This window comes from Pantherophis guttatus, chromosome 18 (assembly GCF_059756535.1).
Source record: "Pantherophis guttatus breed Tessera chromosome 18, ASM5975653v1, whole genome shotgun sequence".
Lineage (NCBI taxonomy): Eukaryota > Metazoa > Chordata > Lepidosauria > Squamata > Colubridae > Pantherophis > Pantherophis guttatus.
The window spans coordinates 3136794-3163843 of record NC_142080.1 but is presented as its reverse complement, the minus strand read 5'-3'; the positions used below and the strand labels follow the sequence as shown (position 1 = coordinate 3163843).

At 47.2% G+C, this 27050-nt stretch overlaps 1 protein-coding gene across 2 annotated transcripts in view; it reads right to left on the bottom strand.

The window, feature by feature from the left end:
• EFNA4 (ephrin A4) overlaps window positions 1-27050 on the bottom strand; it is a 55026-nt gene that overhangs the window by 20924 nt on the left and 7052 nt on the right. Inside the window, exons 2-6 of one of the 2 annotated variants that reach the window (XM_060685071.2) lie at window positions 22422-22720; window positions 19546-19620; window positions 18851-18910; window positions 18209-18593; window positions 15097-15635 (exon numbers count right to left, since the gene is read on the bottom strand). In XM_060685071.2, coding sequence (XP_060541054.2) covers window positions 18502-18593; window positions 18851-18910; window positions 19546-19620; window positions 22422-22720 — 526 coding nt within the window. In that variant the 3' untranslated portion in view covers window positions 15097-15635; window positions 18209-18501. Of the gene's footprint in view, window positions 1-15096; window positions 15636-18208; window positions 18594-18850; window positions 18911-19545; window positions 19621-22421; window positions 22721-27050 lie in introns of those variants that run through there. The other variant, XM_087881033.1, reaches the window with a different exon arrangement.

Sequence of the window (27050 nt, the reverse complement as noted above, 5' to 3'; positions counted from 1 at the left end):
AAGGATACTGCAAAATCTCCATTCCCTCCCAACTCCAGGGGAAGGATATTGCAAAATCTCCATTCCCTCCCCACTCCTGGGGAAGGATACTGCAAAATCCCCATTCCCACCCCACTCGGGGGCCAGCCAAAGGTGGCATTTGCCGGTTCTCCGAACGACTCAAAATTTCCGCTACCGGTTCGCCAGAACCTGTCAGAACCTGCTGGATTTCACCCCTGCCTTAAACCACAGCATTCTTGGCTGAGTGAATGAAAGTAACCCAGTACAGCTGTATTTATTTTAAACCCGGGTTTAGTTGAGTTATCCTATTTTCGGGTTTTGCACAGGAGCTGGGATTGTGCGCTCCGTGCTAAACTTCATGAAAAGCTGCAAAATTGGATGATTTGGGGAGTGGGGAGCAGGGAGCAGGGGAGGGAGGGAGGAAGGCGTTAGGGAAAATGGATTCAAATCAGCATCAGAATTCAACCGATCTCTGCCCCCAGTGAGAGGCAGGATGGCCGCAGCCAAATTTTCTCCAAGCAAACCACGGCCCGAAGCCACATTTCCAAACAGGTAGATCCTGAGTTTAATAAGTTCCCTTGACAACCAATTTGCAGTGGGTTGGTGGGGGTGGGGGCTGTTTGCAGGTGGGGAAACTCCCGCCATGCTATTCCGTGGCAGGAGCATCGAGGCAATTTTTAGAAAGGGTTTTTGTGTGTGTGTGTGTGAGAGAGAGAGAGAGAGAGAAAGAAAGGGAAGAGGTGCTGGAGACAGAGAAAGTGAAATAAGGGACAGAAAGGAAGGAAGGAAGGAAGGAAGGGAAATTGAAGGAGGCAGAGAGAAAGAGGCAGGGGAGGGAAGGAGGGAGGAAGGAAGGACAATGGGTGGAAAGGATGAATGGATGGATGGATGGAAGAAGGAAGGAAGGAAGGAAGGAAGGAAGGAAGGAAGGAAGGAAGGAAGGAAGGAAGGAGTCCAGTGTTTGTTCCTTCCTTCCATCCATCCATTCCATTCTTCCCACTAATTTTCCTTCCTTCTTTCCATCCATCCATCCATCCATCCATCCCACCCATTGTCCTTCCTTCTATCCATCCATCCATTTCCTTCCTTCCATCCATCCATCCCATCCATTTTCTTCCTTCCTTCCTTCCTTCCCACTGTCCTTCCTTCTATCCATCCATCCATCCCACCCATTTTCCTTCCTTCCTTCCTTCCTTCCATCCATCCCATCCATCTTCCTTCCTTCCTTCCTTCCATCCATCCATCCCACCCATTTTTCTTCCTTCCTTCCATCTATCCTTCCATCCCACCCATTTTCTTTTTCTTTCCTTCCTTCCTTCCTTCCTTCCTTCCTTCCATCCATCCATCCATCTGTCTGTCCCTCCATCCCTCCCTCTCTCCCCCCCATTTTCCATCCCTCCATCCCACCCATTGTCCTTCCTTCCTTCCTTCCTTCCTTCCTTCCATCCATCCATCCATCCATCCATCCATCCATCCATCCATCCCACCCATTTTCTTTCTTTCCTTTCCTTCCTTCCAAAGAAATAAAAACTTTTTGTGCAGGGAAATGCACTCACAAGCAAAGCACACACACACACACACACACACACCAAGGATGCAATAAACCCAGCCTTTTAGTGCTCCTCTTGGGGGTAATGAAAACGGGGTTTAGCATGCAAGTGGCAGACCCGGAGATAACGGCCAAGGCTGGACAGGCGAAGCTTCCAACCGGCTGCCGGAGATTACTGTCCATCAGGCTTAGCCCAGACAGAGGGGGGGGGAGGGACGTACAGGCTGGAGAAAACGGGGAGCCAGACAGCCAAAACGTGCCGGAGGGCAGAAACGAGTTCGGCACTGCTGGCCTCCCTTTGCAAGACCTCCCTTTTCGGTAGAAAACCGTCGCCGGCAAAGTCACCCTGGCTTAAAGCCACCGGCGATGGTCGCAGAGTGTGGTCAGGTGCCCACTTTGCGTCCATCCGGCTGAAGGCGTGGGCCGCAACCGGGCTGGGTTGACGGCGAACTCGACTCTTGCCGTGGCCCCAAAAACAAACGGGTTTCCTGCCTGAGCAGGGGGGTTGGACTAGATGACCTCTGGGGGGTCCCTCCCCATCTCTGTAATTATTCTGTAATTATTCTGCTTGAGCAGGGGGGTTGGGCTAGATGACCTCTGGGGGTCCCTTCCCATCTCTGTAATTATTCTGTTATTATTCTGCTTGAGCAGGGGGTTGGACTAGATGACCTCTGGGGGTCCCTTCCCATTTCTGTAATTATTCTGTTATTATTCTGCTTGAGCGGGGGGTTGGACTAGATGACCTCTGGGGGTCCCTCCCCATCTCTGTAATTATTCTGTTATTATTCTGCTTGAGCAGGGGGTTGGTCTAGAAGACCTCCGGGGTCCCTTCCAACAAGCCAAGTCAACGCGGAAGCCAGATTCGCTTAACCACCGGGTGACTTAACCCACAAAGGCTCACTTAACAACTCTGGCCAGAAAGGTGGCCAACTCACTCAACCACCGTCCCGCTTAGCAACGGAAACCCGGGGCTCCATGGCGGTCGCAAGTCGATGAATCAATCAAACCCTTTCACTCATTTTTAAAGATTTGCAGAAACAGCTGCCTCCCAAACGGAAGACCCCCCCCCAGGCCCCTTCCAGATGTGCGGGCCCAACCTCCCATCACTCCTCGCGGCAATTCGAGAAGAAAGATAGGATGATAGGCTCCGGAATCCCAAACATCTGTCTCCCTGTCTATCCTTGCCAAAAAAAAAAGAAGAAGAAGAAGAATTAAGTTTAGGGCTAATAAAGATAAGAAAAGGGCTTGGGGGGGAATGAGGAGGGGTTTTCCTGGTGCCAGAGATCAAAGCCTAGAGGTGTAAATTTAATCTGCTTTTTTCCCCGTCACTCGGCTTGTAGTTTTAGCAGAACTCCGGAGAGAGAGAGACCCTTGGAAAATAGCTGTCAAATCCTCACAACAGACCCCCAAAACTTCCAAATGAAATAAAAGCTGGACCCTTTCTTTCAAACAACAGGGGGGAAAAAAATTGGGAGCCCTTGGCTTAAAATTCGCCCTAATTCCCATCACCTTGTGGCGGAGAGTTCCTCAAGCTTCATGTCTGTTTTTACTTTTAATTCCCCCTCCCGTTGCCTTCGCTTTCATCCTCATTTGTTCCATGACGGTGACGTTTTTCCCCCCCCCCCCCAATTCTGGATTTTAGCACCGGTACGAGAAAGGAGAAGAAGGGATTTAAAAAAATTTGGATCATGTGAAAAAAAAAAACGATCTCGCGTGCCTTTTTTTTTTTTTTTGGGGGGAACCGCAATGGGTCACTAAATGAACTGTCGTAAGTTCAAGGACTACCTGTGTTATGGCTACCCTGTTTTCCCCAAAATAAGACCCAGCTGGAAAATAATAGCATGATTTTTCAGGATGCTCGTAATATAAGCCCTACCCCCAAAAATAAGCCCCAGTTAAGATCGTCAGTCAGTTGGACTCATTTAGTGCCGTATTTCCTCCTGAAAATAAGACCTAACTGGAAAATAAGTCCTAATGCAATTTTTGGAGCAAAAATTAATATAAGACCCGGTCTTATTTTTGGGGAAACACAGGTATTATTTTTTTCTGCATGTAAGACAGGTAAGAAATTGCTCCTTTCTAATGGAAAAGGGACTTCGGAATGCAAGCAAGGATTTGCTGGGGCATTTCGGCTTTTCGTTGCTAACTGTCCGATCACGTTCCCCGAGTTTCTCGACATTGACCGGGAAAGACACGTTTTGGCGGGCGGTGAAATTGGTACCCACCTCTCTTTCTCCTTCTCTCTCTCTCTCTCTCTCCCTCTCTCCAGCTCTGTCTCATCCGCGGACTTGTCAATATCTCTGCCTAGGATTTTAATTGTTATAAGTGGCTCTTGAGAATCCTGGCTTGGCTGAGAAGACGGAATAGAAATAAAAAAAAAAAATTTAAAAATCGATAAGGCTCGGGAGGGACGAGAAAATGGGTCTGGGGGGGCTGAAGGCTCCCCCACTCTGGCAAGAGGAGAATCCAAAACTCTTTCCGTCTGGAGGGAATTGCGAGAGAAAAATGGAATTTGTGCAGGAAGCCAGTGCTTTTCAAGTCTGGCTGGTTTAAGAGGGGTGGGCTTCGACTCCCAGAATCCCCCAGCTGGTATGATTTAAGAGGGGTGGGCTTCCACTCCCAGAATCCCCCAGCTGGCATGCTTTAAGAGGGGTGGGCTTCCACTCCCAGAATCCCCCAGCTGGCATGCTTTAAGAGGGGTGGGCTTCCACTCCCAGAATCCCCCAGCTGGCATGCTTTAAGAGGGGTGGGCTTCGACTCCCAGAATCCCCCAGCCAGCATGCTTTAAGAGGAGTGGGCTTCGACTTCCAGAATCCCCCAGCCAGCACGATTTAAGAGGGGTGGGCTTCGACTCCCAGAATCCCCCAGCCAGCATGCTTTAAGAGGGGTGGGCTTCCACTCCCAGAATCCCCCAGCCGGCATGCTTTAAGAGGGGTGGGCTTCCACTCCCAGAATCCCCCAGCTGGCATGCTTTAAGAGGGGTGGGCTTCCACTCCCAGAATCCCCCAGCTGGCATGCTTTAAGAGGGGTGGGCTTCCACTCCCAGAATCCCCCAGCTGGCATGCTTTAAGAGGGGTGGGCTTCCACTCCCAGAATCCCCCATCCGGCATGCTTTAAGAGGGGTGGGCTTCGACTTCCAGAATCCGCCAGCCAGCACGATTTAAGAGGGGTGGGCTTCGACTCCCAGAATCCCCCAGCCAGCATGCTTTAAGAGGGGTGGGCTTCCACTCCCAGAATCCCCCAGCCGGCATGCTTTAAGAGGGGTGGGCTTCCACTCCCAGAATCCCCCAGCTGGCATGCTTTAAGAGGGGTGGGCTTCGACTCCCAGAATCCCCCAGCTGGCATGCTTTAAGAGGGGTGGGCTTCGACTCCCAGAATCCCCCAGCTGGCATGCTTTAAGAGGGGTGGGCTTCCACTCCCAGAATTCCCCAGCCAGCATGCTTTAAGAGGAGTGGGCTTCGACTTCCAGAATCCGCCAGCCAGCACGATTTAAGAGGGGTGGGCTTCGACTCCCAGAATCCCCCAGCCGGCATGCTTTAAGAGGGGTGGGCTTCCACTCCCAGAATCCCCCAGCCGGCATGCTTTAAGAGGGGTGGGCTTCCACTCCCAGAATCCCCCAGCCGGCATGCTTTAAGAGGGGTGGGCTTCCACTCCCAGAATCCCCCAGCTGGCATGCTTTAAGAGGGGTGGGCTTCCACTCCCAGAATCCCCCAGCTGGCATGCTTTAAGAGGGGTGGGCTTCGACTCCCAGAATCCCCCAGCTGGCATGCTTTAAGAGGGGTGGGCTTCCACTCCCAGAATTCCCCAGCCAGCATGCTTTAAGAGGAGTGGGCTTTGACTTCCAGAATCCGCCAGCCAGCACGATTTAAGAGGGGTGGGCTTCCACTCCCAGAATCCCCCAGCTGGCATGCTTTAAGAGGGGTGGGCTTCGACTTCCAGAATCCCCCAGCCAGCACGATTTAAGAGGGGTGGGCTTCGACTCCCAGAATCCCCCATCCGGCATGCTTTAAGAGGGGTGGGCTTCGACTCCCAGAATCCCCCAGCCGGCATGCTTTAAGAGGGGTGGGCTTCCACTCCCAGAATCCCCCAGCTGGCATGCTTTAAGAGGGGTGGGCTTCGACTCCCAGAATCCCCCATCCGGCATGCTTTAAGAGGGGTGGTCTTCCACTCCCAGAATCCCCCAGCCAGCATGATTTAAGAGGGGTGGGCTTCGACTTCCAGAATCCCCCAGCCAGCACGATTTAAGAGGGGTGGGCTTCGACTCCCAGAATCCCCCATCCGGCATGCTTTAAGAGGGGTGGGCTTCGACTCCCAGAATCCCCCAGCCGGCATGCTTTAAGAGGGGTGGGCTTCCACTCCCAGAATCCCCCAGCTGGCATGCTTTAAGAGGGGTGGGCTTCGACTTCCAGAATCCCCCAGCCAGCACGATTTAAGAGGGGTGGGCTTTGACTCCCAGAATCCCCCAGCCGGCATGGTTTAATAAGGGTAGGCTTCCACTCCCAGAATCCCCCAGCCAGCACGATTTAAGAGGGGTGGGCTTTGACTCCCAGAATTCCCCCACCTAGCATGATTTAAGAGGGGTGGGCTTTGACTCCCAGAATCCCCCAGCCCAAATCCAACTGCCCAATCTTCCCCATCTCATTTACAATTGCTGAGTCTGGGGTCTCTTCGAAGGGGGGGGTGGCATTCCATGGCAGCCCCCAGGCCCGGGCATGAAAACATCATGCCGTAATTTAACTTTCATAGATTCAATTTTGGGGCAGCTACAGGCTGGCTGGGTGGAGGAGCTGCCCCCCCCGCCCCCCTTATTTGGGGAGGGGGGAAGAGAGCGGGAGAACAATTCGATTTGCCGGGCCCTGCCGCCAATTAGCTTTTATTGAGACTATTTCTCATCTGGAGAGTTTGGGGGAAGGGGGGAGCCAGTAAATTGCACCCAAATCGTCCTTCCTTCCTGGAGGGCAAGAGCTCAATCCCTTTGCAAGGGGAGGGGTGTGTGGAGGAGGAGAGGCAGGCAGAAAACCAACAGGGCTAGGCTTCAGATCCCAGGCTGGGTCTCTGGTGGAGCTTTGGTGAGGTCAGCAGCCTTGCAACGCCGCACCTGTCGGATTTCGGCCCGTAATTGAGGAAAGGGGTGTGGGGGGGGTGCCTGAGAAAGAGAGGGTCCCGGCCTTGCTCCAAATTAATCTCTTTCCCGACCTGTTGGATATCTTGTTTTAAAATTAATCCGCTTTCTGACCTGTTGGATATCTTGCATCAGATTAATCTGTTTTTTCGGACCTGTTAAGATTTCGTGCATCAAATTAATCTGTTTTTTTTTTTGGACCGGTTAGATTTCGTGCATCCAATTAATCCGCTTTCTAACCTGTTAAGATTTCGTGCATCAAATTAATCTGTTTTTTTGGACCGGTTAGATTTCGTGCATCCAATTAATCCGCTTTCTAACCTGTTAAGATTTCGTGCATCAAATTAATCTGTTTTTTTGGACCGGTTAGATTTCGTGCATCCAATTAATCCGCTTTCTAACCTGTTAAGATTTTTTGCATCCAATTAATCTGTTTTTTGGACCTGTTTGATGATCTTGCATCCATTTTATCTGTTTTTTTCTGATCGGTTCGATTTCTTGCATCCAATTAATCTGGTTTTTTTTTGACCTGTTGGATTATTTTGCGTCCAATTAATCTGCTTTCTAACCTGTTAGATTACTTGCATCAATTTAATCCGGTCTTCTGATCCGCGAAGATTTCTTGCGTCACATTAATCTGTTTTTCTGACCTGTTGGATATCTTCCTGGCACTCTTAAATTAGCTGGCTGGTGTTCAGATTCGCAGAAAGGCTGAGCATTCCTATGAGCACGAACAGAGGGCAAACTCTCTTCTATAAACCATGATTAGAAACCACGATAAGCTTCGGACGCAAGCTTTCTCACATTCCCACAACTTCCTTACTGGGAATAAATTGCAACTGTCTGGGTTTCTCTCAAACCATCCAAGAGCTAAATGTCCATTAACGCAACACAACAAACCAGGTTGTGGCGTGGCCTTAGCCTCCGCAAACCAAGTTGGCGAGCCGACCAGTGGTAAGAAGCCAGGATTCGCCTCCGTTCAGAAACGCAGGGCTAAAATCCTTCCAGCTAAGGGGAGCATCCTTCTGCCTCCAGCATCTTCTGCCCAGTTGCAAAAAAATGCAGAATTTTGTTTTCCCTCCCCTCTCCAGAAATTACTGTCGCTCTCTTTTATTTTTTGCAAGAGGTGGATGGATGGGGAGCCACGGCGAGCCACGGCAACCTGCCACGTTGGGCAGCCGGTGACGTCAGCAGCTTGCAGGAAAAACCATAAAACCTTTTGGCTCTCTCCGCCGTTGCAACGGGGGGGAGGCAATTCTACCCTTGCTTAAGCCAGGAAGGAAAAAATTGAAAATAAAAACGTACAAAATTTGGTGGGCAGGCCATCATTTTAAGCCAGCCAGGGCAGAGGCTAACTCCGAAAAGCGTCTAACCAGGATGGAGCCACATTTAAACCGGGTTTCTGAAATTTGGAAAGAGAGATAGATAGGTGGGTGAGTAGGGAGTCCCTGATCTCCATCCCCTTCTGAAGGTCAGGTGGCTTTCGGTGCCCCCCCCGCACTCCCCGCAACGTAACTGCTGTCAAAAACGCCATTGGGCGTCGATGGCGGTCCTCGACGTACGACCGCGAAGGAGCCCGATGCTTCCGTCGCTAAATGAGACACCGTTTTTAAGGGGAGCGCTTGCCGCGGTGAAGTTACGTTGTTAAGTGAATCGGGTGCCGTCATCCCCCTCATTGACTGGGCTTGTCCGAAGGTCGCAAAAGGGAGTCACCGCAACCGTCGTAAATAGGAGTCCGTTGCCCACCTCTGAATTTTGATCACGTGACCACGGGGAACGGTCGTAAGTGTGAAACACGGTCCTAAGTCACTTTTTTTTTTTTTTTTTTTTTTTACAGTTGCTGTTCGAACTTCGGTCACTAAACGAACTCGAGGACTCTCTGTAGAAATGGACTTTTGGAGCCTCAAGCAGTGGTTGGTCCTTCCGCAAAGAGCCCCGCCCACTCAGGTGTACAAGCCCCGCCCCCCCTAAGACAGCAGCTGCAGTTACCATTCCCAACCAATAGGGGCTCTGCAGCTCCAAGCATGTTGGGGGAAAATTTTACCTTTAGGAGCAGCTAAAAAAAAGGAATTTAAAAAAAGGTGGAAAAAGCCAAGAGAGAAACTCAGCCAAGCTGCAGAGACTGTGGGAATGTGGGCGGGGCCAAAGCCAAGGGGGGGAAATTTAATAGCAGGCAGCCGGCAGCGGATTGGCTCTCCTCTGTCAGCTGACCTGGCGGGAAACCCAGAACCGCCTTTCTCGGCCTTCCCATTGGCATTGTCTGGAGCGCCCTCTAGGGGTGGATGGGGGGGGGAGAAAGGAAAGGCAGAAAGGGAAAGGGAAAAGGGAAAGAGGGGGAAAAAAGGAAGAAAGGGGAAAAAAAGCGGGGGGGGGGGAGAAGGGAAGAAACTCTTTTTAACAGTTTGGGGCTTTGAACAAGTTGTCAAAAAGCAAAATTCAACTTTAACCAGTTCACGTCTCTTTCTCTCTACCACCTCTCCCTTATATCATCTGTCTGTCATCTACCATATGTCAATCATCCATCTGTCTATCGATCTGTGTATCTATCTGTCTACCTACCTGTCTGCCTATCTACCAATCTGTGTATCTCTCTCTCTACTATCTATCTCTATCATCTCTATCATCTATCTACTATCTATTTATCTATCTCTTTGTTTCTCTATAATCTATCATTTCTATCATCTATCTACTATCTATCTCTCTATATTCTATCTATCTTATCTATCATCGATCATTTCTATCCTCTATTATCTATCTATCTCATCTATCATTTCTATCATCTATCTACTATCTATCTTCTATCTTATTTATCATCTATCATTTCTATCATCTATCTACTATCTCTCTATATTCTATCTATCTTATCTATCATATCATTTCTATCATCTATCTACTATCTTTATCTATCTCTATCAATTATCTACTATCTATCTTCTATCTTATTTATCATCTATCATTTCTATCATCTATCTCTCTATCAATCAATCAATCAATCTACCAACCAACCACTGTATCTCTTTCTCATATCATTTATCTATCTATATCTATCATCTATCTATCTATCTATCTATCTATCTATCTATCTATCTATCTATCTATCTATCGATCTATCTATCTATCTATCTATCTCTTTCATATCTATAGTATCTATCTATCTCTATCAATATCTCTACCTACCTACCTACCTACCTACCTACCTACCTACCTACCTTCTCTATCATTCTTGTCTGTCCATCCATCCATCCATCTCTCCTCTCTCTCTCTCTCCATCTGCCAATGCCATAAAACTGGTTCTTCTTAGGGATTTCCCGCTTTGATTTCCTGTCCTGGCATCGCCTGGTGGTCTCCTTTCCATCCCCTAACTTAACCCGGTCCGATTGTACTGAGCCAAACCAAAACGGGCATTTTTTTTTTTTTTGCAGAGAGAGAGGTTGCCAGGGGTAAGGGGGTGCTGAAGCAGCCCCAATCCGTTGGTGAGCCAGCTGGCTGGGGGAATTCTGGGAGTTGAAGTCCCCAGCAGATCTTCAAATTGGCTGAGGTTTAAAACCCTCGATTTAGGGATACACACATCCCAGTTACACCTTCAAGATGGGGATTGAGTTAGGTAGCCCCCTCCCACAGCTGGGTCGCTATCAAGAGGAAAGCGAGCCTGCGTTTGTACATTTAAGGGCTGTAAAATTGACAAGCTCTTGCCGACACAGCCGTTTATCGGCTCTCACCCTCCTGCGCCCCGAATTAAAACTTCAGGCGTGTCAGATCAGGGTGGCCAGCACGGTTTCCTTAAAAAAGAAAAAAAAAAACACCCAAATTTTGTGCTCAAATCAACCCAGATTCTACGCACAACGCTCTTATCCAGATAACCCCAAACACAATAAATCATTTGTAAAAAAAAAAAAAACTAAATTATTTTCACCTATTTAATCAGCCCTTCATGCTCAAATCCACCCAGAAATCACACGATAACGCAAAATGCAATAAATTGGTTTTAAAGTAAATTATTTTCACCCGTTTAACCAGAGGCTTCATGCTCAGATCTACCCAGTTTCTAACGCACCACGAGCCAAAAAAAAAACAACAACTCCAGATAACAAAGAAAGCACAATAAATCCATTGGAAACTCAATTATTTTTTCCTTATTTAACACACGCAGTCTCGTGTCAGGTGTAGAAAAACTTGGGGAGATTTTAAAAGAGAAAAAGCTAAAAGCCCAGACAAAGGTTGGGGGGAAAAAAAAGAAAGAAACCAGACCTGCCTTTTTTTTTTTTTCCCCCAGATTTAGAAAATCCAAAAATTGGGGGCTCCCTTAAGTATTTGAGCAGCTCGTTCCTGCCTGTCAACATTTGCAAAATTCAAAATACTTCAGCATCCCGGCAGCGTCCCAAGCCGAGGCGGCCGCATCATCATCCATTGTGATGTTTTCCCATTTTTGGGGAGTTGTGCAAAAAAGGTGGAAACCCTCCAGCAAAGTGGGGTGGTGGTGGTGGCCCAGCTAGAAGACCTCAAGGGTCCCTTCGACATTTCCTGACCCGTGAATTAACAATTAAATCAGGGCTTTTTCTCCAGAAGTGGTGGATTCATCACTGGAGGGTATTGTTTTGTTTTGTTTTGTTTTAAAAAAAAAGAGACTGGACAGTCATTTGTCCTAAAGACGGTGTAGAGAGCAGGAGGGTTGGACTGGATGACCTCTGGGTGCCCCTTCCAATGGTCGAAAAAGCGACTTGGTGGCAGGAAGCAAACCCTCCCCTCCCTTCAGAAGTTGTGGGTGGACAAGACTGGACAGTATTTATTTTTTTTAAAAAAGCGACTGGATAGCCATTTGTTCTAAAAAACGGCGTAGGGTCTCCTTCTAGAGCAGGGGGCTGGACTAGATGACCTCCAAGGTCCCTTCCGTCTATGAGGATGCTCCATCCTGGGGAGGGGGTGTGTGTCTATGAAACAGCAGTCTCTTCCTACTGCCCCCTACAGGCTGTGTGACTTCCACGCCATCATTTCTCAGCCAAGACTCAATTCTGGAATCCCGGATGGAAATGCGACAACTTTTGCGACAGGCGGTGTGTCGTGTTTTTAACCTCCCGTCCCCTCCGGTGTGCCGTACACACAGACCCACACACACACACACACCCATCTGCAATGCGGCTGATTTTCTTGCATTGCAAGGCTCCGAAAGGGGGGGCGTGCGCGGCGCAGCCTAAACACAAATGCCACCTGCAAGTTTTACAGCCATCCCCAATTTGTGTCGTTTGCGTAAGGAAGGGACGGTTATTGTCGCAATTGTTTGTTTGTGTGTGCGTGTGTGTGTGTGTACTCGTAGGTCCAGGAAGAGACCCCGGAGATGTTAAAGTGTCCGGCAATAATTCCCCGCTGTGCAAAAAAAGGGGGTTATTGGGAAGGGAGTTGCGGAATTCGGCGCCGAGGGTGGATTCTGGCACAATCACACCCCCATTGCGGTGTGCGGAGGTTTTTTTTTTCCCCTCCTTTGTGTAGGGAGGCACGGTTGTTCCTCGCCCTTTTCCCCCCTCCCGTTTTATAACACACCGGGTCCAAATCGACAACCACGCAAAACGACAATCGGGAAAAACGACAAGATAAAACACATCGGAACGAGGAATTCCCGTTCTGGAATTTTCTGGGATTTTTGTTGTTTTGTTTGTTTGTTTGTCGGAGGAAACACACCCAGAAGCAAAAACACGACAATTTGCACAGAAAAAAGTGCCAAAGTGCCTCGTTTATTCCTGTTTTTACTCGCATCACGCGATCCATAGGGCCGTTCTTTGTTGGACACCGAGAGGTTTCTGGTTCCCCCGGATGGCTTCCTTTGCCACAATAAGGACTAGTAACTTGATCTTTCTCAAAGCTTTGCAGACCCAAAATTGCTCAAGGATGGAATTCTACAGCTGGAGAAGGTGTGGTTGTTGGGGTTTTTTTGTGTGTGTGGGAAACGCAACGCATTGTGTTCCAACAACAAGCCAGCTGCCCAATGTGTTTGACTCAGTAGGTTTAAAAAAAAGGGGTTTTTTTTTGGTTTCTTAACTTCGCCTCAAAAAAGCTGCATAGCTAGTCCTCGACTTATGACCAAAATGGAGATTTCTGCCGCTAAGCAAGGCAGTGAAGCGAGCTGTGTGCAAATTTTGTGATTTTTTTTTTTTAAAAAATTTGCCCACGGTTCTTAAGCGAATCATTGCAGTCGTTTATAAGGGAACCAGGCTGTCATTAAGCGAATCCCATTGACTTTGCTTGGGAAGGTCGCAACTGGGGATCACGTGACCACGGGATGCCACAACTGTCACCCATACATACATGACGGTGGCCAAGCACCCAAATTTTGATCACGCGTTGGTTGTAAGTGCGAGGAGTGGTGCCAAGTCACTTTTTCCAGCGCCGTTATAACTTTGAAAAGGTCACTCAATGGGGACTACCCTCCTGTACCGTCCAGTGTCATGCGCTCAAAATTCAAACCCTTGGCAACTGACTCAGACTTACGACAGTTGCAGTGCGGTCGCAGGATCCTCTTTCGCGACCTTCCCAGGCTGAGTCAATGGGATTCATTTAATGACGGACTGATTCCCTAAACAACTGCAATGAGATTTGCTTAAGAACTGTGCCCCCCCCCAAAAAAACCCGCAAAATTTGCGCACGACTCACTTAAGGACCGCCTGGCCTAGCAACGGAAATCCCAGTCTCCCTTGTGGTCGTAAATCGAGGACTAGCTTTGTTTGAAGCTTCTCACAAGCCAAGCCAAGCCAGATTCACTGGCCAAGCGTGTTAACAAATTTAAGAATGCATGGATTCGCTTAGCAACGGTGGCACGAAAGGTCGTAAAACGGGGGACAAACGCACTTAACGTCTCGCTTAGTGACAGAAATCGCAGCCGGAAGTCGAGGACTACCTGTTCTTCTAAATCACGGAGGGGAAAATCCTTCTTTCCCTTATTTTTTTTTCCCCAGAGGGAAAAATAGGGGTGACTCTAGCTGCACCCCACGCTTCACAACAAGGACCCCCCCCTTTCAGCGACTTGCCAAAGAGGGAATCGGGAGTCCGGCTGTTGCCACAGCACCGGCATCTCCGCCAGACCCGTCTTGCGTGCGAATCCGCGCTAATTGCCGGCAGCCGATCTGTAATTAAAACTTCCCCGCTGACATTTTCCCCGACATCTCAATATCAAACACTGCAATTAATCCCAGCCGCCTAGAAGGTTGCGGAGCCCGAGAGAGAGCGGAGAGGGAACAAGGCCGGGGGGGGGAGGGGGGGAAAGAGAGGGTAGGGGGGGCTGCCGGTGGGGGCAGAAGCACCAAACCATGTTTGTCTTAAACTAAACCATCATTTGTGCGATTTCCAAGCTTGGTCCCTTTCGCAAGCTGCGGCGCAAGGCACCTGTTTTTTGAAAAATGGAAACAGCAGTACGGTGGGCGAGGTAGCCCTCCTCCCGCGGGGCTAAACTTTGCTATTTTTGCAAAACACCCCAGATGGGGGGAAGAAAAAAAAAAAGAGATTTCCACTAAAAAGGGGGAAAAAAAATCGTTTGAAATCTCACATTTTGAGAAGCACGGGGGGGAAAAAAACGGCTTTGCTCTAATCGACTGGGGTCTCCCCTAAGGCAAAAAAAGGAGAGAGATTGCGGCTATCCTCGGTTAGGGAAGGAGACAAACCCTGATTAAAGCCACCGGACAGACCAGCATGGGTGTTTGCGGGGCTCAGCCTGGCAAGCCTGCAACTTTTGGGGGCTGAAAAAGCAGAGATGTTGTAATCCAAGTTACGACCACAACGGAGCCCCAAATTTACGTTGCTAAGGGAGACGCTTGTTAAGTGGCCCCAATTCGACGACTTTGCTTGTTGTTAAAGTTAGTCACTTCGGTTGCTAAGTGAATCGGACCTGGCTTGTCGCTAAAGAGGATCGCGTGACCCCGAAACGCTGCAACCGTCATAAATATGAACCAGTTGCCAAGAATCTAAATTTTGATCACGTGACCGTGGGGATGCTGCAATGGTCGTTAAGTGTGAAAAACGGTCATAGGTCACTTTTTCCAGTGCCGTTGTAACTTTGAACCGTCACTGAAGGAACTGTTGTAAGCTGAGGACTACCTGTATTCCAGTATCTGAGGGGCTGCCACAACTATCAACAACACTCTCTTGTAATCCTCTTCGCTTCATTCTCACCACCACCTACTCAATATTTTCTTGCCACAGCTATTATCAACAATACTCTCTTGTAATCCTCTTCGCTTCATTCTCACCACCATCTGTTCAATATTTTCCTGCCACAGCTATTATCAACGAAACTCTCTTGTAATCCTCTTCGCTTCGTTCGCACCACCACCATCTACCCAATATTGTTCCTGTCTCCTCTGCCCTCCTCCCTACACCTTTTCCAAATTTTTCCTTTCAAGGAATTGAGGTGGGGAGCCGGGAGTGAAAACAAGGACCCTCATTTCTAAAACGGATTTATTGTTTGGCTCAGTCACCGATGATCCCGGATTCAGCGGGAGGGACCACCAAATTTAAAAACACAGTTAAAAAATCAAAAAAACAAGAGCAGCGCACCAGCTACGGGAAGTTGCTTTCTTCACGGAAGATAAAATAACGGAGCCGTCTGTCAGGAGGATTGTTCTCATCGAGAACGGAAAGCGCGGGGAGGCTGACATGGTCCAGAGGGCGTTTTTTGGGGGGGCAACGTTCACCCCAAAGAGGAAATTTTGGGGTAGGGTATACAAAGCCAACCTCCTCTATTTAAGCAGCACGGTTTTAAGTCATCGGAGATTGCCAACGGAGTAACGGGGAGAAATCTCCTGTCTTTGGCGTAGGGTCCTGGAGAGATCGTCTTCGGCTAAAATCTGGAAGAGACTCAAATCTGAATTTTCTTGTCGGGGTGGGGAAGCCAGCTTGGTGGTGGGGGTGGGGGGGTCTCCATCCGGTCCCAGAGGCAGAAAGCACAGCTTTGACATCCGGTGGGAACGAGACACAAAACGCCTGGAGGGAAAGATCGGAGAAAGAGGGATTGTTATGAGAGCACATGGCAGCGAGATTTTCGGATGCAGAAATTTGACCGGGGCTGAGCCAGGGCAGGGGGGGTGGGAGACGTAACGGTTATCAAAGACTTATTCTAATTTTTTGAGAGCCCAAACTCGGCGTCTGAAAAGATACGAAGAAAGTTCAGCCGTATTTTCCGATTCGCTTTTACCCGCGGGGGGATTTTAGCGATCCAGAACCTTCTCGAACGCGAGGTTTGCACTCCGCGCTCAATTATTTTGCAACGAAGAGCAAATTTCAGGTCCAACCCAACCGGCATTTAATTCCTGTCCTCGCTCTTTCCGATCTCCCCAATTTTAATTTCCTCCCCTTCGGGGAGTCACGTTTACCCGTTCGCTGCCTCCCTTCGGAAATGGATTGCATATCCGTACACCTTTCTCACGAAAGAGGGGAGTTTTAGTACACTTTTCTTAACCAATGCCTTTGGTGTGGGGGCGAGACAGACAGAACCCCCACTTCCAGGGCAGTACAGTTGCATGCACAGCTAGTCCTCAACTTACGTTCACTTAGTGACCATTCCAAGTTACAACAGCACGGAAAAAAATTACTTAGCGACGTTTTTTTTTACATATAACCCTCGCATTCCCATCCTCACGTGTTCAAAATTCAGACGCGCTTGGCAACTGATTCATATTTATGACGGTGGCAGCGTCCTGGGGGCAGGCTAACTACAGGCAGCCCTCTACTTATGGCTATTCATTTAGTGACCGTTTGAAGTTACGACGGCACTGAAAAAAGGCACTTAGGAGTGTTTTTCACACTTATGACCGACCATTGCAGCATCCTCAAAGTCACACGGTCAAAATTAGGGACGTTTGGCAACTGACTCATATTTATGACAGTCGCAGTGTTCCGGGGGGAGTCACATGATCCCCTCTTCCGACCTTCTGACAAGCCAAATCAACGGGGAAGCCATGTTCACGTCACAACCTTTGTTTCTAAGTTAACAACAGCAGTGATTCACTTAACAACCGTGGCTAGAAAGGTCATGAAACGGGGCAAAGCTCCCCAAACCAATGTCTCACTGAGCAACAGAAATGTTGGGCTCGATCCTGGTCGTAAGTCCAGGACTGCCGGTATCGGAGACACGAATCAGGTTTGGTATTCCGGATTTTATTCTATTTAGTGCTCAATTGCGGTCGTAAATCCAGGACTGCCTGTATAAACCCACCCACCGACCTATTTTCGTTTGCAAGAAGCAAAGTTGCAGGGCCAAATGCGGCAGAGAAATAAATATTTGTCCAGCAATAAAAACAACAACGAAAAGAAGAATTTATGTTTGCATTAAAAAAAAACAACAAACCAGGCGGGACGAACGAACGAAAGCCGGCTGGCAAAGGGAGGCGAATGAATTTTCTTCGCGTCCTTAATATGTATAGATATTTTCGCCCCGATTCTCCTGGCTATCGTTCTCGAAAGGCCGTCCTTTTGCTGACGCCTCCGGTCGCTTTTCTCCCCCCTCCTTCCCCCCTTTCGTATTGACTTCTGACATTTTCATGGCTCCCTGATTTGATTTCGACAGATTATCCAATTTGTTTTGTAATTTTCTGCTTTCTTCTTTGCTACTTGGCTGGCCTTTGCCGGGGCCCGGCCGACGACGGTGCCTGTTTCGCGATGAGCTCAATTTCTTTCTTTCTTTTTTTTCCTTTCTGTCTCGTTTTTAAACTGTTGCCTTTTATGTCCGAGCTCCAAAAGGTTAAGTGGAACCTCCGCGGCAATGATAGTATACATTACGGGAGTGTTTGCTTAGTAACCAGTGGTTCAGCGATGGCTCCAAGTTATGTTGTTTCCAAGTCTGTACCACTTAGTGACAGAGTCACTGAAGGAACTGTTACAAGCCGAGGACTATCTGTATTCCAGTATCTGAGGGGCTACCACAGTTATAAAAAAAAAAAAACTCTCTTGTAATCCTCTTCGCTTCATTCTCACCGCCACCATCTACTCAATATTTTCCTGCCACAGCTATTATCAACGAAACTCTCTTGTAATCTTAGCTTCATTCTCACCGCCACCATCTACTCAATATTTTCCTGCCACAGCTATTATCAACGAAACTCTCTTGTAATCCTCTTCGCTTCATTCCCACCACCACCATCTATTCAATATTTTCCTGCCACAGCTATTATCAACGAAACTCTCTTGTAATCCTCTTCGCTTCATTCTCACCGCCACCATCTACTCAATTATTTTCCTGCCACAGCTATTAACAATGATACTCTTTTGTAATCCTCTTCGCTTCATTCCCACCACCACCATCTACTCAATATTTTCCTGCCACAGCTATTAACAATGATACTCTCTTGTAATCCTCTTCGCTTCGTTCTCACCGTCACCTTTTCCCCGATATTTTTTCCCCATTGATAGTGAACAGACTCTCCAAAGGTTTCATATGGGCCTCAGCAAGAAACAAACAATCCATCTGTTAGGGATGCTAGTCTCGCCTCCAACTCAGGGTTGGACTAAATGACCTCCAAGGACCCCCCCCCTCATCATTCCCTTTTCCCAAGACTTACGCTCTCGTCGAAAATCCTCCGGAGTCTGAATGGGAGCGAAGAGGATCATCTCGGATTAAAGAGTCCTTCCTTTGGGATTTGGGAATGCTGTCTGTCCATCCGTCTCAAAAGCAGCTGTGTGGTCAATTGAAGGGAGAATTGAGGAGGGGGGTTTCCGGCAAAGTCTAAAGTGCCAAGCGATCGGTCAGCATCTTCGCAGCGGGGAGTAACAGTGGGGTGGAGGAATCCCTCCGCCGGCGCTCCCTAACCGGCCCGAGTCTTGTGGGGGGGCACGTGATCTGAATTCCCTGCAGTCAGAGCCAGAGAAAGGGCACCACCAGGAGAGCCAGGCAGGCGACGCTAAGCCGGATCGGGGCAGGGCTGTGTGCACGAATGACCACCGCTTCTGGGGGGGCGGGGAGAGAAGAGAGAGAAAGGAGCGTGAATGCAGAGATAAGTCACGCACAGACCCAAAAATGGAGAACTGAATTTCAGGTCGTCCTCGATTTACGACCGGGACCGTCGGAAGTGACAACGGCACTGAGAAAAGGGACGTGTTTTTTTCCACGCTTCTGGTGTAACTACTTATTAATAACGATCACTTATTCATACCCCGTTTTGTTTTCTGGCATTTAAAACACAGAGGTTCCCCCCAAAACTCACTCTCTGGACCGCCTCTCCCTCGGGGCTGAGATTTGGGTGCCTCCGTCGCGGGATCTGCGGCTAGAAAAGGAAACAAGAATAAGGCAGTGATCACCTTGTGGTCTCCTTTCTCTAAGTCTCCATGCAGAGTCTCAATAAATGCATATCAACCATCCCCAGAGGGACAAACGGAGAAATTTCACGTTCCTTAAGCAGATTCTGCATAAACAGAGTCCTCACCCATCTTAGCCACCTCGTCTGATGTGATTAGACCACAACCCCCATCATCCCCAGACGGCCAGGGCGTTTAGGGAAGCTGTAGAGGTGGTCCTCGATTTACAATATTTCCTTTAACGACTGTCCCAAGTCACAACGGGGCTGGAAAAAGCAATTTTTAGGACTCCCACTTACAATTGTTGCAACATCACGGGGTTAAGCGAGCCCTGTTGGTGACCTACCCAGCCAAGCTGGTTTCACTTAATGACTGCACGATTTGTTTAACGACTGCAGCGATTTACTTAACAACCGTAGCAGGGGTGGGGGGGAAAAGTCATAAAACCGGGCGCGACTCCCCGAACGACCGCCTCGCTTAGCGATAAGAAAAACTCCAAATCTTTTCACAAAAACAAAATAAAACAAAAAACAATCCCAGTTTGTTTTCACAAGACCCGCAATTGCGTACACCCACAAACCTTGGAAGGACAGACGTAACTTACTGGTGGTGGCGGCTTTGCAGCAAACCGAAATGCGTAGCTTCAAACACTGGCCAAGACTCTCCGGTGCAGGGATAGCTGTCGGAACGGAAACAAACCACGAATGGTGGTTAGAAGATCTAACGTCCAAGTTCACCGAGCAAAATCAACCCGATGCGTTTTTTTTTTGTTTTTTTTTTAATTTGATTTATATGCCGCCCTTCTCCGGAGACTCAGGGCGGCTTACAAGGCGTTAAGCAAAAGCCTTCATCCTTTTGTATATTTATACAAAGTCAGCTTATTGGCCCCACAAACTGGGTCCTCAATTTACCCACCTTAGAAAGGATGGAAGGCTGAGTCAACCTTGAGCCTTGGCGAGATTCGAACCCTGCAGTAATTGAAGGCAGCTGGTCTTAATAACCAGCTTAATAACAGGGTGCCTTAAACCCCTGTACTACCAAGGCTCGTTTATTTAAATAGTTTTAATTCTGTTTTTTTTTTTTTTTTTGGTCCTAAACACGAATAGCCGACACTACGGAAGATAGGCTCAAGATAACAGAAGGATCTGGACAGATTTGAATGCTGGACGCTATCTAACAAAATGAAATTCAACGGTGAGAAAAGGAAGGTTCTACATTTAGGGAAGAAAAAACCGAAACGCACAGGTACCGTATAGGTGGTACCTTGCTCAATAGTAGTTAACTGTGAGAGGGATCTTGGAGTCCTAGTGGACAACCATTTAGATAGGAGCCAGCCGTGTGTGCAGCAACTGCCAAAAAAGCCAACACGGTTCTAGGCTGCATCAATAGAAGGATAGAATCAAGATCACACGAAGTGTTAGTACCGCTTTGTAAAGACTTAGTAAGGCCACACTTATGGAATACGGCATCCAGTTTTGGTCGCCACGATGTAAAAAAAGATGTGGAGACTCTGGAAAGAGTGCAGAGAAGAGCAACGAAGAGGATTAGGGGACTGGAGGCTAAAACATACGAAGAACGGTTGCAGGAACTGGATATGTCTAATTTGATGAAGAGAAGGACCAGGGGAGACATGATAGCAGTCTTCCGATATCTCAGGGGCTGCCCCAAAGAAGAGGGAGTCAAGCTGTTCTCCAAAGCCCCTGAGGGAAGGACAAGAAGCAACGGGTGGAAACTAATCAGGGAGAGAAGCAACTTAGAACTAAGGAGAAATTTCCTGACAATTAGAACAGTTAATCAGTGGAACGACTTGCCACCAGAAGTTGCGAATGTTCCAACACTGGAAGTTTTTAAGAAGAGATTGGACAACAGATTTGTCTGAAGTGGTGTAGGTTTCCTTCCTAAGCAGGGGGTTGGACTAGAAGACCTCCAAGGTCCCTTCCAACTCTGTTATTCTATTCCATTCCATTCCATTCCATTCCATTCCATTCTATTCTATTCTATTCCATTCCATGTTTTCTCTTCTCTTCTCTTCTCTTCTCTTCTCTTCTCTTCTCTTCTCTTCTCTTCTCTTCTCTTCCATTCCATGTTTTCTATTCTATTCTATTCTATTCCATTCCATTCCATTCTGTTTTCTATTCTATTCCATTCCATTTTTTCTGTTCTATTCTATTCTATTCTATTCTATTCTATTCTATTCTATTCTATTCTATTCTATTCTATTCCATTCCATTCCATTCCATTCCATTCCATTCTATGTTTTCTATTCTATTCCATTCCATTTTTTCTATTCTATTCTATTCTATTCTATTCTATTCTATTCCATTCCATTCCATTCCATTCCATTCCATTCTATTCTATTCTATTCTATTCTATTCTATTCTATTCTATTCTATTCTATTCTATTCTATTCTAAATAAACTGTTATAAGTCAAGGACTACCTACGGAAACAAATGTCCAATATAATATCCAAGTTTGCACCCATTTTTTAATTGATAGATTAATCAACTCGACTGTAGTTGATTAAATGGGCACCGCACGCATTCCAAGACAGGTTGATTCATGAAAATGGCCATATATTTTCTTTTGCTAATGCGTTGCTGACCGCAAGGATAATAGGACAGGTGATAAACAGGTATATATATACACACACATACACACACACACACACACGCATCGCTTACAAAAATGCCCCGTGCCAACTTCGAATGCGTCCGTGGCATTCGGAGGGCATCAAAATGCAGGTTGCGGCGATGAGAATTTTTACGTTCCCCCCCTCCTCATTTTCTGCGTTCCAAGCAGGCAGCCGAGTTCTCCTAACAGGCGTGTTTATTTCAATAAATCCATCCCAAAAGGCATGGCGATCGAGGCCAGCCGACACCGGGCTCCAGAACCGTGACATTCTTGGCGTGTATCTGCCTTCTTTTTTTAATTTTACATTTTTAATCGAGCATGGCAAATCAGGAAGAGAGAGGGCAGCATTTTGATGTGCAAAGCGCAAAGACGGAATGTGATCAATTCCAAATCGTTTTGCCAACCAGAGAAACAGCGGTTCAAATCTGGGCTGAGGACAAGATGAAAAACTAAGCTAGCATCCGAGCGGGCTTCGCTTAGGGATCGGTCCCGATTTCTCAACCTAACCTACCCCGCAGGATTGTTGTTGCCAGGCTAAAAGGGATGGCAGATTTATGCTTTTATATCGCCTGGAGTTTAGGACAGCGGTCCAAGACTCCAAGGAAGAATAAAAGAAATGTTGCGTAGTTGCATTAATCCTGCCGACTTTAAATCACAATTTAACTTGGTTTAATTCTCCTCTCCTTTCCCTCCCTTGGGGTTGGACTAGAAGACCTCCAAGGCCCCTTCCGTCTCTGATATTCTTTTATTTTGCTGTTCTTTTTTCCTCTCCTCTCCTCTCCACCCTGCATTTTGCAAGCTTATTCGTAAACTTGCTTATCAAATAAGTTTAAAACTCTTTAACTTACATATATAGTAATATTCACGGCCACTCTGGAACTCGATGCCGAGGGAAAAGGGGGTAAACCTCTGGATTTTCTCCGAGAACCGGACGGCTCCGTAGGCGGCATACGGACGGTTGCACTCCCACCGTTTGAAAGCTCCCGGGGTTTCGTAGCAACCTTGGTATCCGTCGGCGTTGACCATAAGCAAAGTGAAGGATTCCGGTTTCCCGCTGTCCAATGGCCGGTCATAATGGGGACAGTAAATATCCAGGTAGTCGTTGATGGACACCTGAATGGTGTAGCCTCCGTCTGAATTGAAGAACCTGGAAGTGGAAACGAGAAACGGCTTCGAACGAGGTCACCGGACTCAATTAAAAATCCAGATTTCCAACAGGTTGGACTTAAATTCGGGTACATTTTTGCTAATCTCGAAGGGGCCAGATACCATCTATACCACATTTTGTATTGATTCTCTTTATAAACCACTGACTTTGTTATGATATAATTATTTTCCTGTTGGAAGTGTAATCAGGCACCGGGCACCTTCTTCCACGTATGGTGGCTTTGCCCAAAAATTAGGAAATATTGGGGAAAAAATAAGAATTTGGTTAATAGAAATAACATCGGAAAAAATAGAACTTAAAACCAGAGATTTTCCTACTAGGGATGATTAAAGAAAACTATAGGAAAGAAATAAAGGACTTAATATTACACATAGTCACTGCAGCCAGATTAGCGCTTGCCCAATATTGGAAAACTGATCAACTGCCAACAGACCAATTGCTAATCCAAAAAATCTATAATTGTGCGGAAATGGACAAACTAACATTTGAAATGAAGGATAAGGTAGATTCAAAAGGTTACATAGAGTGGAATAGGTGGTATAATTGGATAACTCGTAGAAATGAGAGCTAATGTAAAATTCTGTGTGATAATAGTAATTAGTAATAGTAATTAACAAATATGCATCGTTAATAAGACAATGAATGTGAGACTAAAGTCACTTTTTCTTTTTATGAATTGTCGTCTGTATTAATATATGTATCTTGTATATATATGGTATAACATTTTACTTTTTATATGTTTAATAAAGTTTTGTTTTTAAAATAAAAATAATAATAATAATCCAGATTTATCTTTTAAGGACGGAGCAGTGACTCCCTGCTACTTGCTTCTTCTTGCTACTTAACTGCCCATGTATCTATCGACTTATCCTCTCTTGAAACCAGAGCAAGCTCTCAAACTGGGAAGCAACAGGTAGACTCACTCAATTTTATCTACTCTCGTTTCTAAACGACAGAGCAGTGACTCACGCAGGGAAGCAATGGGTGGGATTCCTTTCCTACTTTTGTGCTTTATCCATCCACTTATCCCTTTAAAAGAGGGTGCTATCTAACAAAATGAAATTTTGTTTAATTTGTTTAATTTAAACGAGCTCTCAAACTGGGAGGCAATAAGGCAAACTCCTTAATTTATCTTCCCTCAACGATCGATAGATCCGTCACTCATACAGGGAAGCAACGGGTAGACTCTTTACCTCCTTATTATCCACCTGATCCACCCATCTTTAAAAGAGAGCGAGTTCTCAAGCAGGGAAGCAACAGGTAAGACTCCTTCTTAACCGAGGGTCTCTAGCCTTTAAATGGCAGAACAGCCACTCAAAGAGGGAAGCAACAGACTCCCTCTTTTTTTCAGCTTGTCCATCCTTGCCTTGAAACGGGGGGGGGGGGGGGGCAGGCTCTCAAAACAGGGAAGCCACAGCCAGGCTCCTTCTCAATTTACCCCCTCCTAGGAGAGAGAACAGCCACTCAACCAGGGAGGCAACGGGCAGCCTCCTCCTTTTCTCCTGATCTACCTTATTATCCATCGACTCATCCCGGCTTTAAAACCAGAGCGAACAGAGAAGCAACAGGCAAACTGCCTTCAGTTTTGCTAAAATGGAGCCAGAAAAGACCCCTCTTCCCCTGGATGAAAAAGATCTCAGCAACTCATCCAGAGACACAAACAGAGGGGCCCCCCCTCCATATAATAGCCTCTTTTCTATGGACGGAAGTGTTTCATTATGGAATTATTTCTTCTAAGGTGTTACCAGGTTTGGCTCGCGATGCCCCAATCGTCAGAGGCGTTTTTTTTGGGGGGGGGGTTTGCTAACAAGCCCTTTGGAGCAAGCCAAATTCCCCCCCCCCAAGTTTGCTAGCTAAAATAAAGTTGTCGGAATCTCCTCTCTAAATGGCCGTGGGGATGGGGCTCAAAATTGAATTGGTTTTAAAAATGGGGTTTTAAATTTGGGGGTTTTAAATTGAGCCTATCATTTAATAACTTTTAATGATTTTTAAATTTTGTCTGTGCTTTTAATCAGGCTGTACACCGCCCTGAGTCCTTCGGGAGAAGAGCAGTATAGAAATAAAATTAATTAAAAAATAATCAATCAATAAAAAAAATTAAACCACCTTAGCCAGGGGGTAGGCGTCAAAAATTTTAGCAAGGGGGTCTCTGCCCGGCGTAGCCTAGTCAGCCTCCTGCACCACGGGGTGTGTGTGTGTGTGTTTGCCCTCCCCAGGCTCCGGAGGCTTTTCTTGAGCTTCCGGGAAGGCAAAAACGGCCTCCCCAGGCTCCGGAGGCTGGAAACAGACTCGTTTCCTGAGCTTCCGGTAGGCGCATTTTTCACCCTCCCTGAGCCTCCGTGCGTGCCCGGCACTTACCTGTATCCAAAATCGGCTGTGTGGGGACTCCTGGGAGGGGTGAGGTGGGGCGGGGCAGGGCGGGGCCAGCCGGGAGTGTGATTTGGGGGTTCCCCCGAAACTGCACAGAATCTTAGCTAGAGGTTCTCCCGAACCCCACCCCTGAATTTAGCTCCTAATATCGTGCTTATTTCTTCTTGCCTGCAATTTTTTTAACTCCCACCCCAAGGAAAAATTACAGGTGACTTCCCCAGCTTAACATTTTTGGTGTGGCCCGGGGAATTGACACGCCGGCTTTGAAGAAGGATGCGCAAACACACAATTGTGCAAGACAGGCAAAATTCAGATGTTTCAGGTTGTTAAAAAGAGAGACGGAGGCCGCCGCCGAAATATTTACCAACCTGTTTTGATGTTGGGGAAGATGAAAAGATTTAAGTAAGCATCTTTTCCGGTTGCCGCGATAGAATTCGGAGCCATGTTTAATTCGACTTTAATAACAGGGAGTCCTCGAATTAGAACAGTCCGTTTAGTGACCGTCCCAAGTTACAACGGCAGTGGGGGGGAAAAATGGGACTTTGGGATCGTTTTTCAGACTTATGACCTTTGCGGCATTCCCGGCGGTCATGTGATCAAAATTCAGACACACACACACACACACACACACCCCGGTGACTGGTTCATAGTTACGACGGTCGAAGGGTCCCGTCGAGTTTGGCTCCCTTTGACGACCTTCCTTGCTGCAGTTGTTATGTTAGCAACCCTGTCGTTAAGTGAGTCTGACGTTGCTCGTCGGAAGGTCGCAAAAGGGGTATGCATGACCCCAGGGTCATAAATGTGAGTCGGTTGTCAATTTTGATTATATGACCGCGGGGATGCCACGACGGTAGTTAAGTGTGAAAAAATGGTCATAAGTCGCTTTTTTCAAGGCCGTTGTAACTTCGGTCACTAAATGAATTGTTGTAAGTCAAGAACCGCCTGTATTTATTTAAATGGCAACTGCATTGTTGCCAATTTTGGTTACATAATGCCACGACGGTCATTAAGTGTGAAAAATGGTCCCAAGTGGCTTTTTTTCAGGGCCATTGTAACTTGGGACGGTCACTAAATGAAGCATCGTAAGTTGAGGACTACCTGTACCAGGGGAGAAAAAAAATCTATCTTTGGCTGGACTCGCTCGTGAGCCAGAGGTGTTTGGTGAGGACAAAATGAATTTTGGTCAAATATTGACAAATAGGGGATTTTCAAGCTAGGAAAACAGTGATTAGTGGATTAAAAATAAAAATACCCTCCCCGTATTTGTAGGGAGAGAAAATTTTGTGTTTGTGTGTTTGTGTGTATGCGATGCAAAATAGATTAACAGGACACAAATTATCGGCACCGAGTTGCAACAGGGAGTCCTCGCCTTACGACATTCATTTAGCGACCGTTCGGAGTTAGAATGGCACTTTTTTAAAAAAGAAAGTGACTTGGGAGCGTTTTTCGCACTTACGACCGACCGTACGCCGCCTCCGCGCGATCAAAATTCAGGCGCTTGGCAATGGATTCATATTTACGATGGTCGTTAGCGTTCCGGGGTTTTCCCCGTTGCGACCTTCCAACGAGCAAAGTCAACGGAGAAAGCCGGATTCACCGAGCCGCCGTGTGACCAAGTTCGCAACGGCGGCCAAAGAGAAGGTCGTAAAACTCCACGGTCTCGCTTAACGACAGAGATGTCGGGCTCTGTTGTGGCCGTAAATCGAGGAGTCCCTGTATTTGGCCAGCGTGCCAAATCTCCTTCGATGAGATGTTTTGGGATATGGGAGGTTCTCGTTTAGGAAAACTTTTTTAAAAAATGCCACCCGTTTGACGCTGCCACTCTGCACATGGTCTGAAGAACGTTTGTTCTCATCCCATTTTTTTTTTTTTAAAAAATAAATAAATTTGCGGCTTGGCTGGCTTTGGCTGAGATTAACACCTTTCCCCGTTGCCAAAG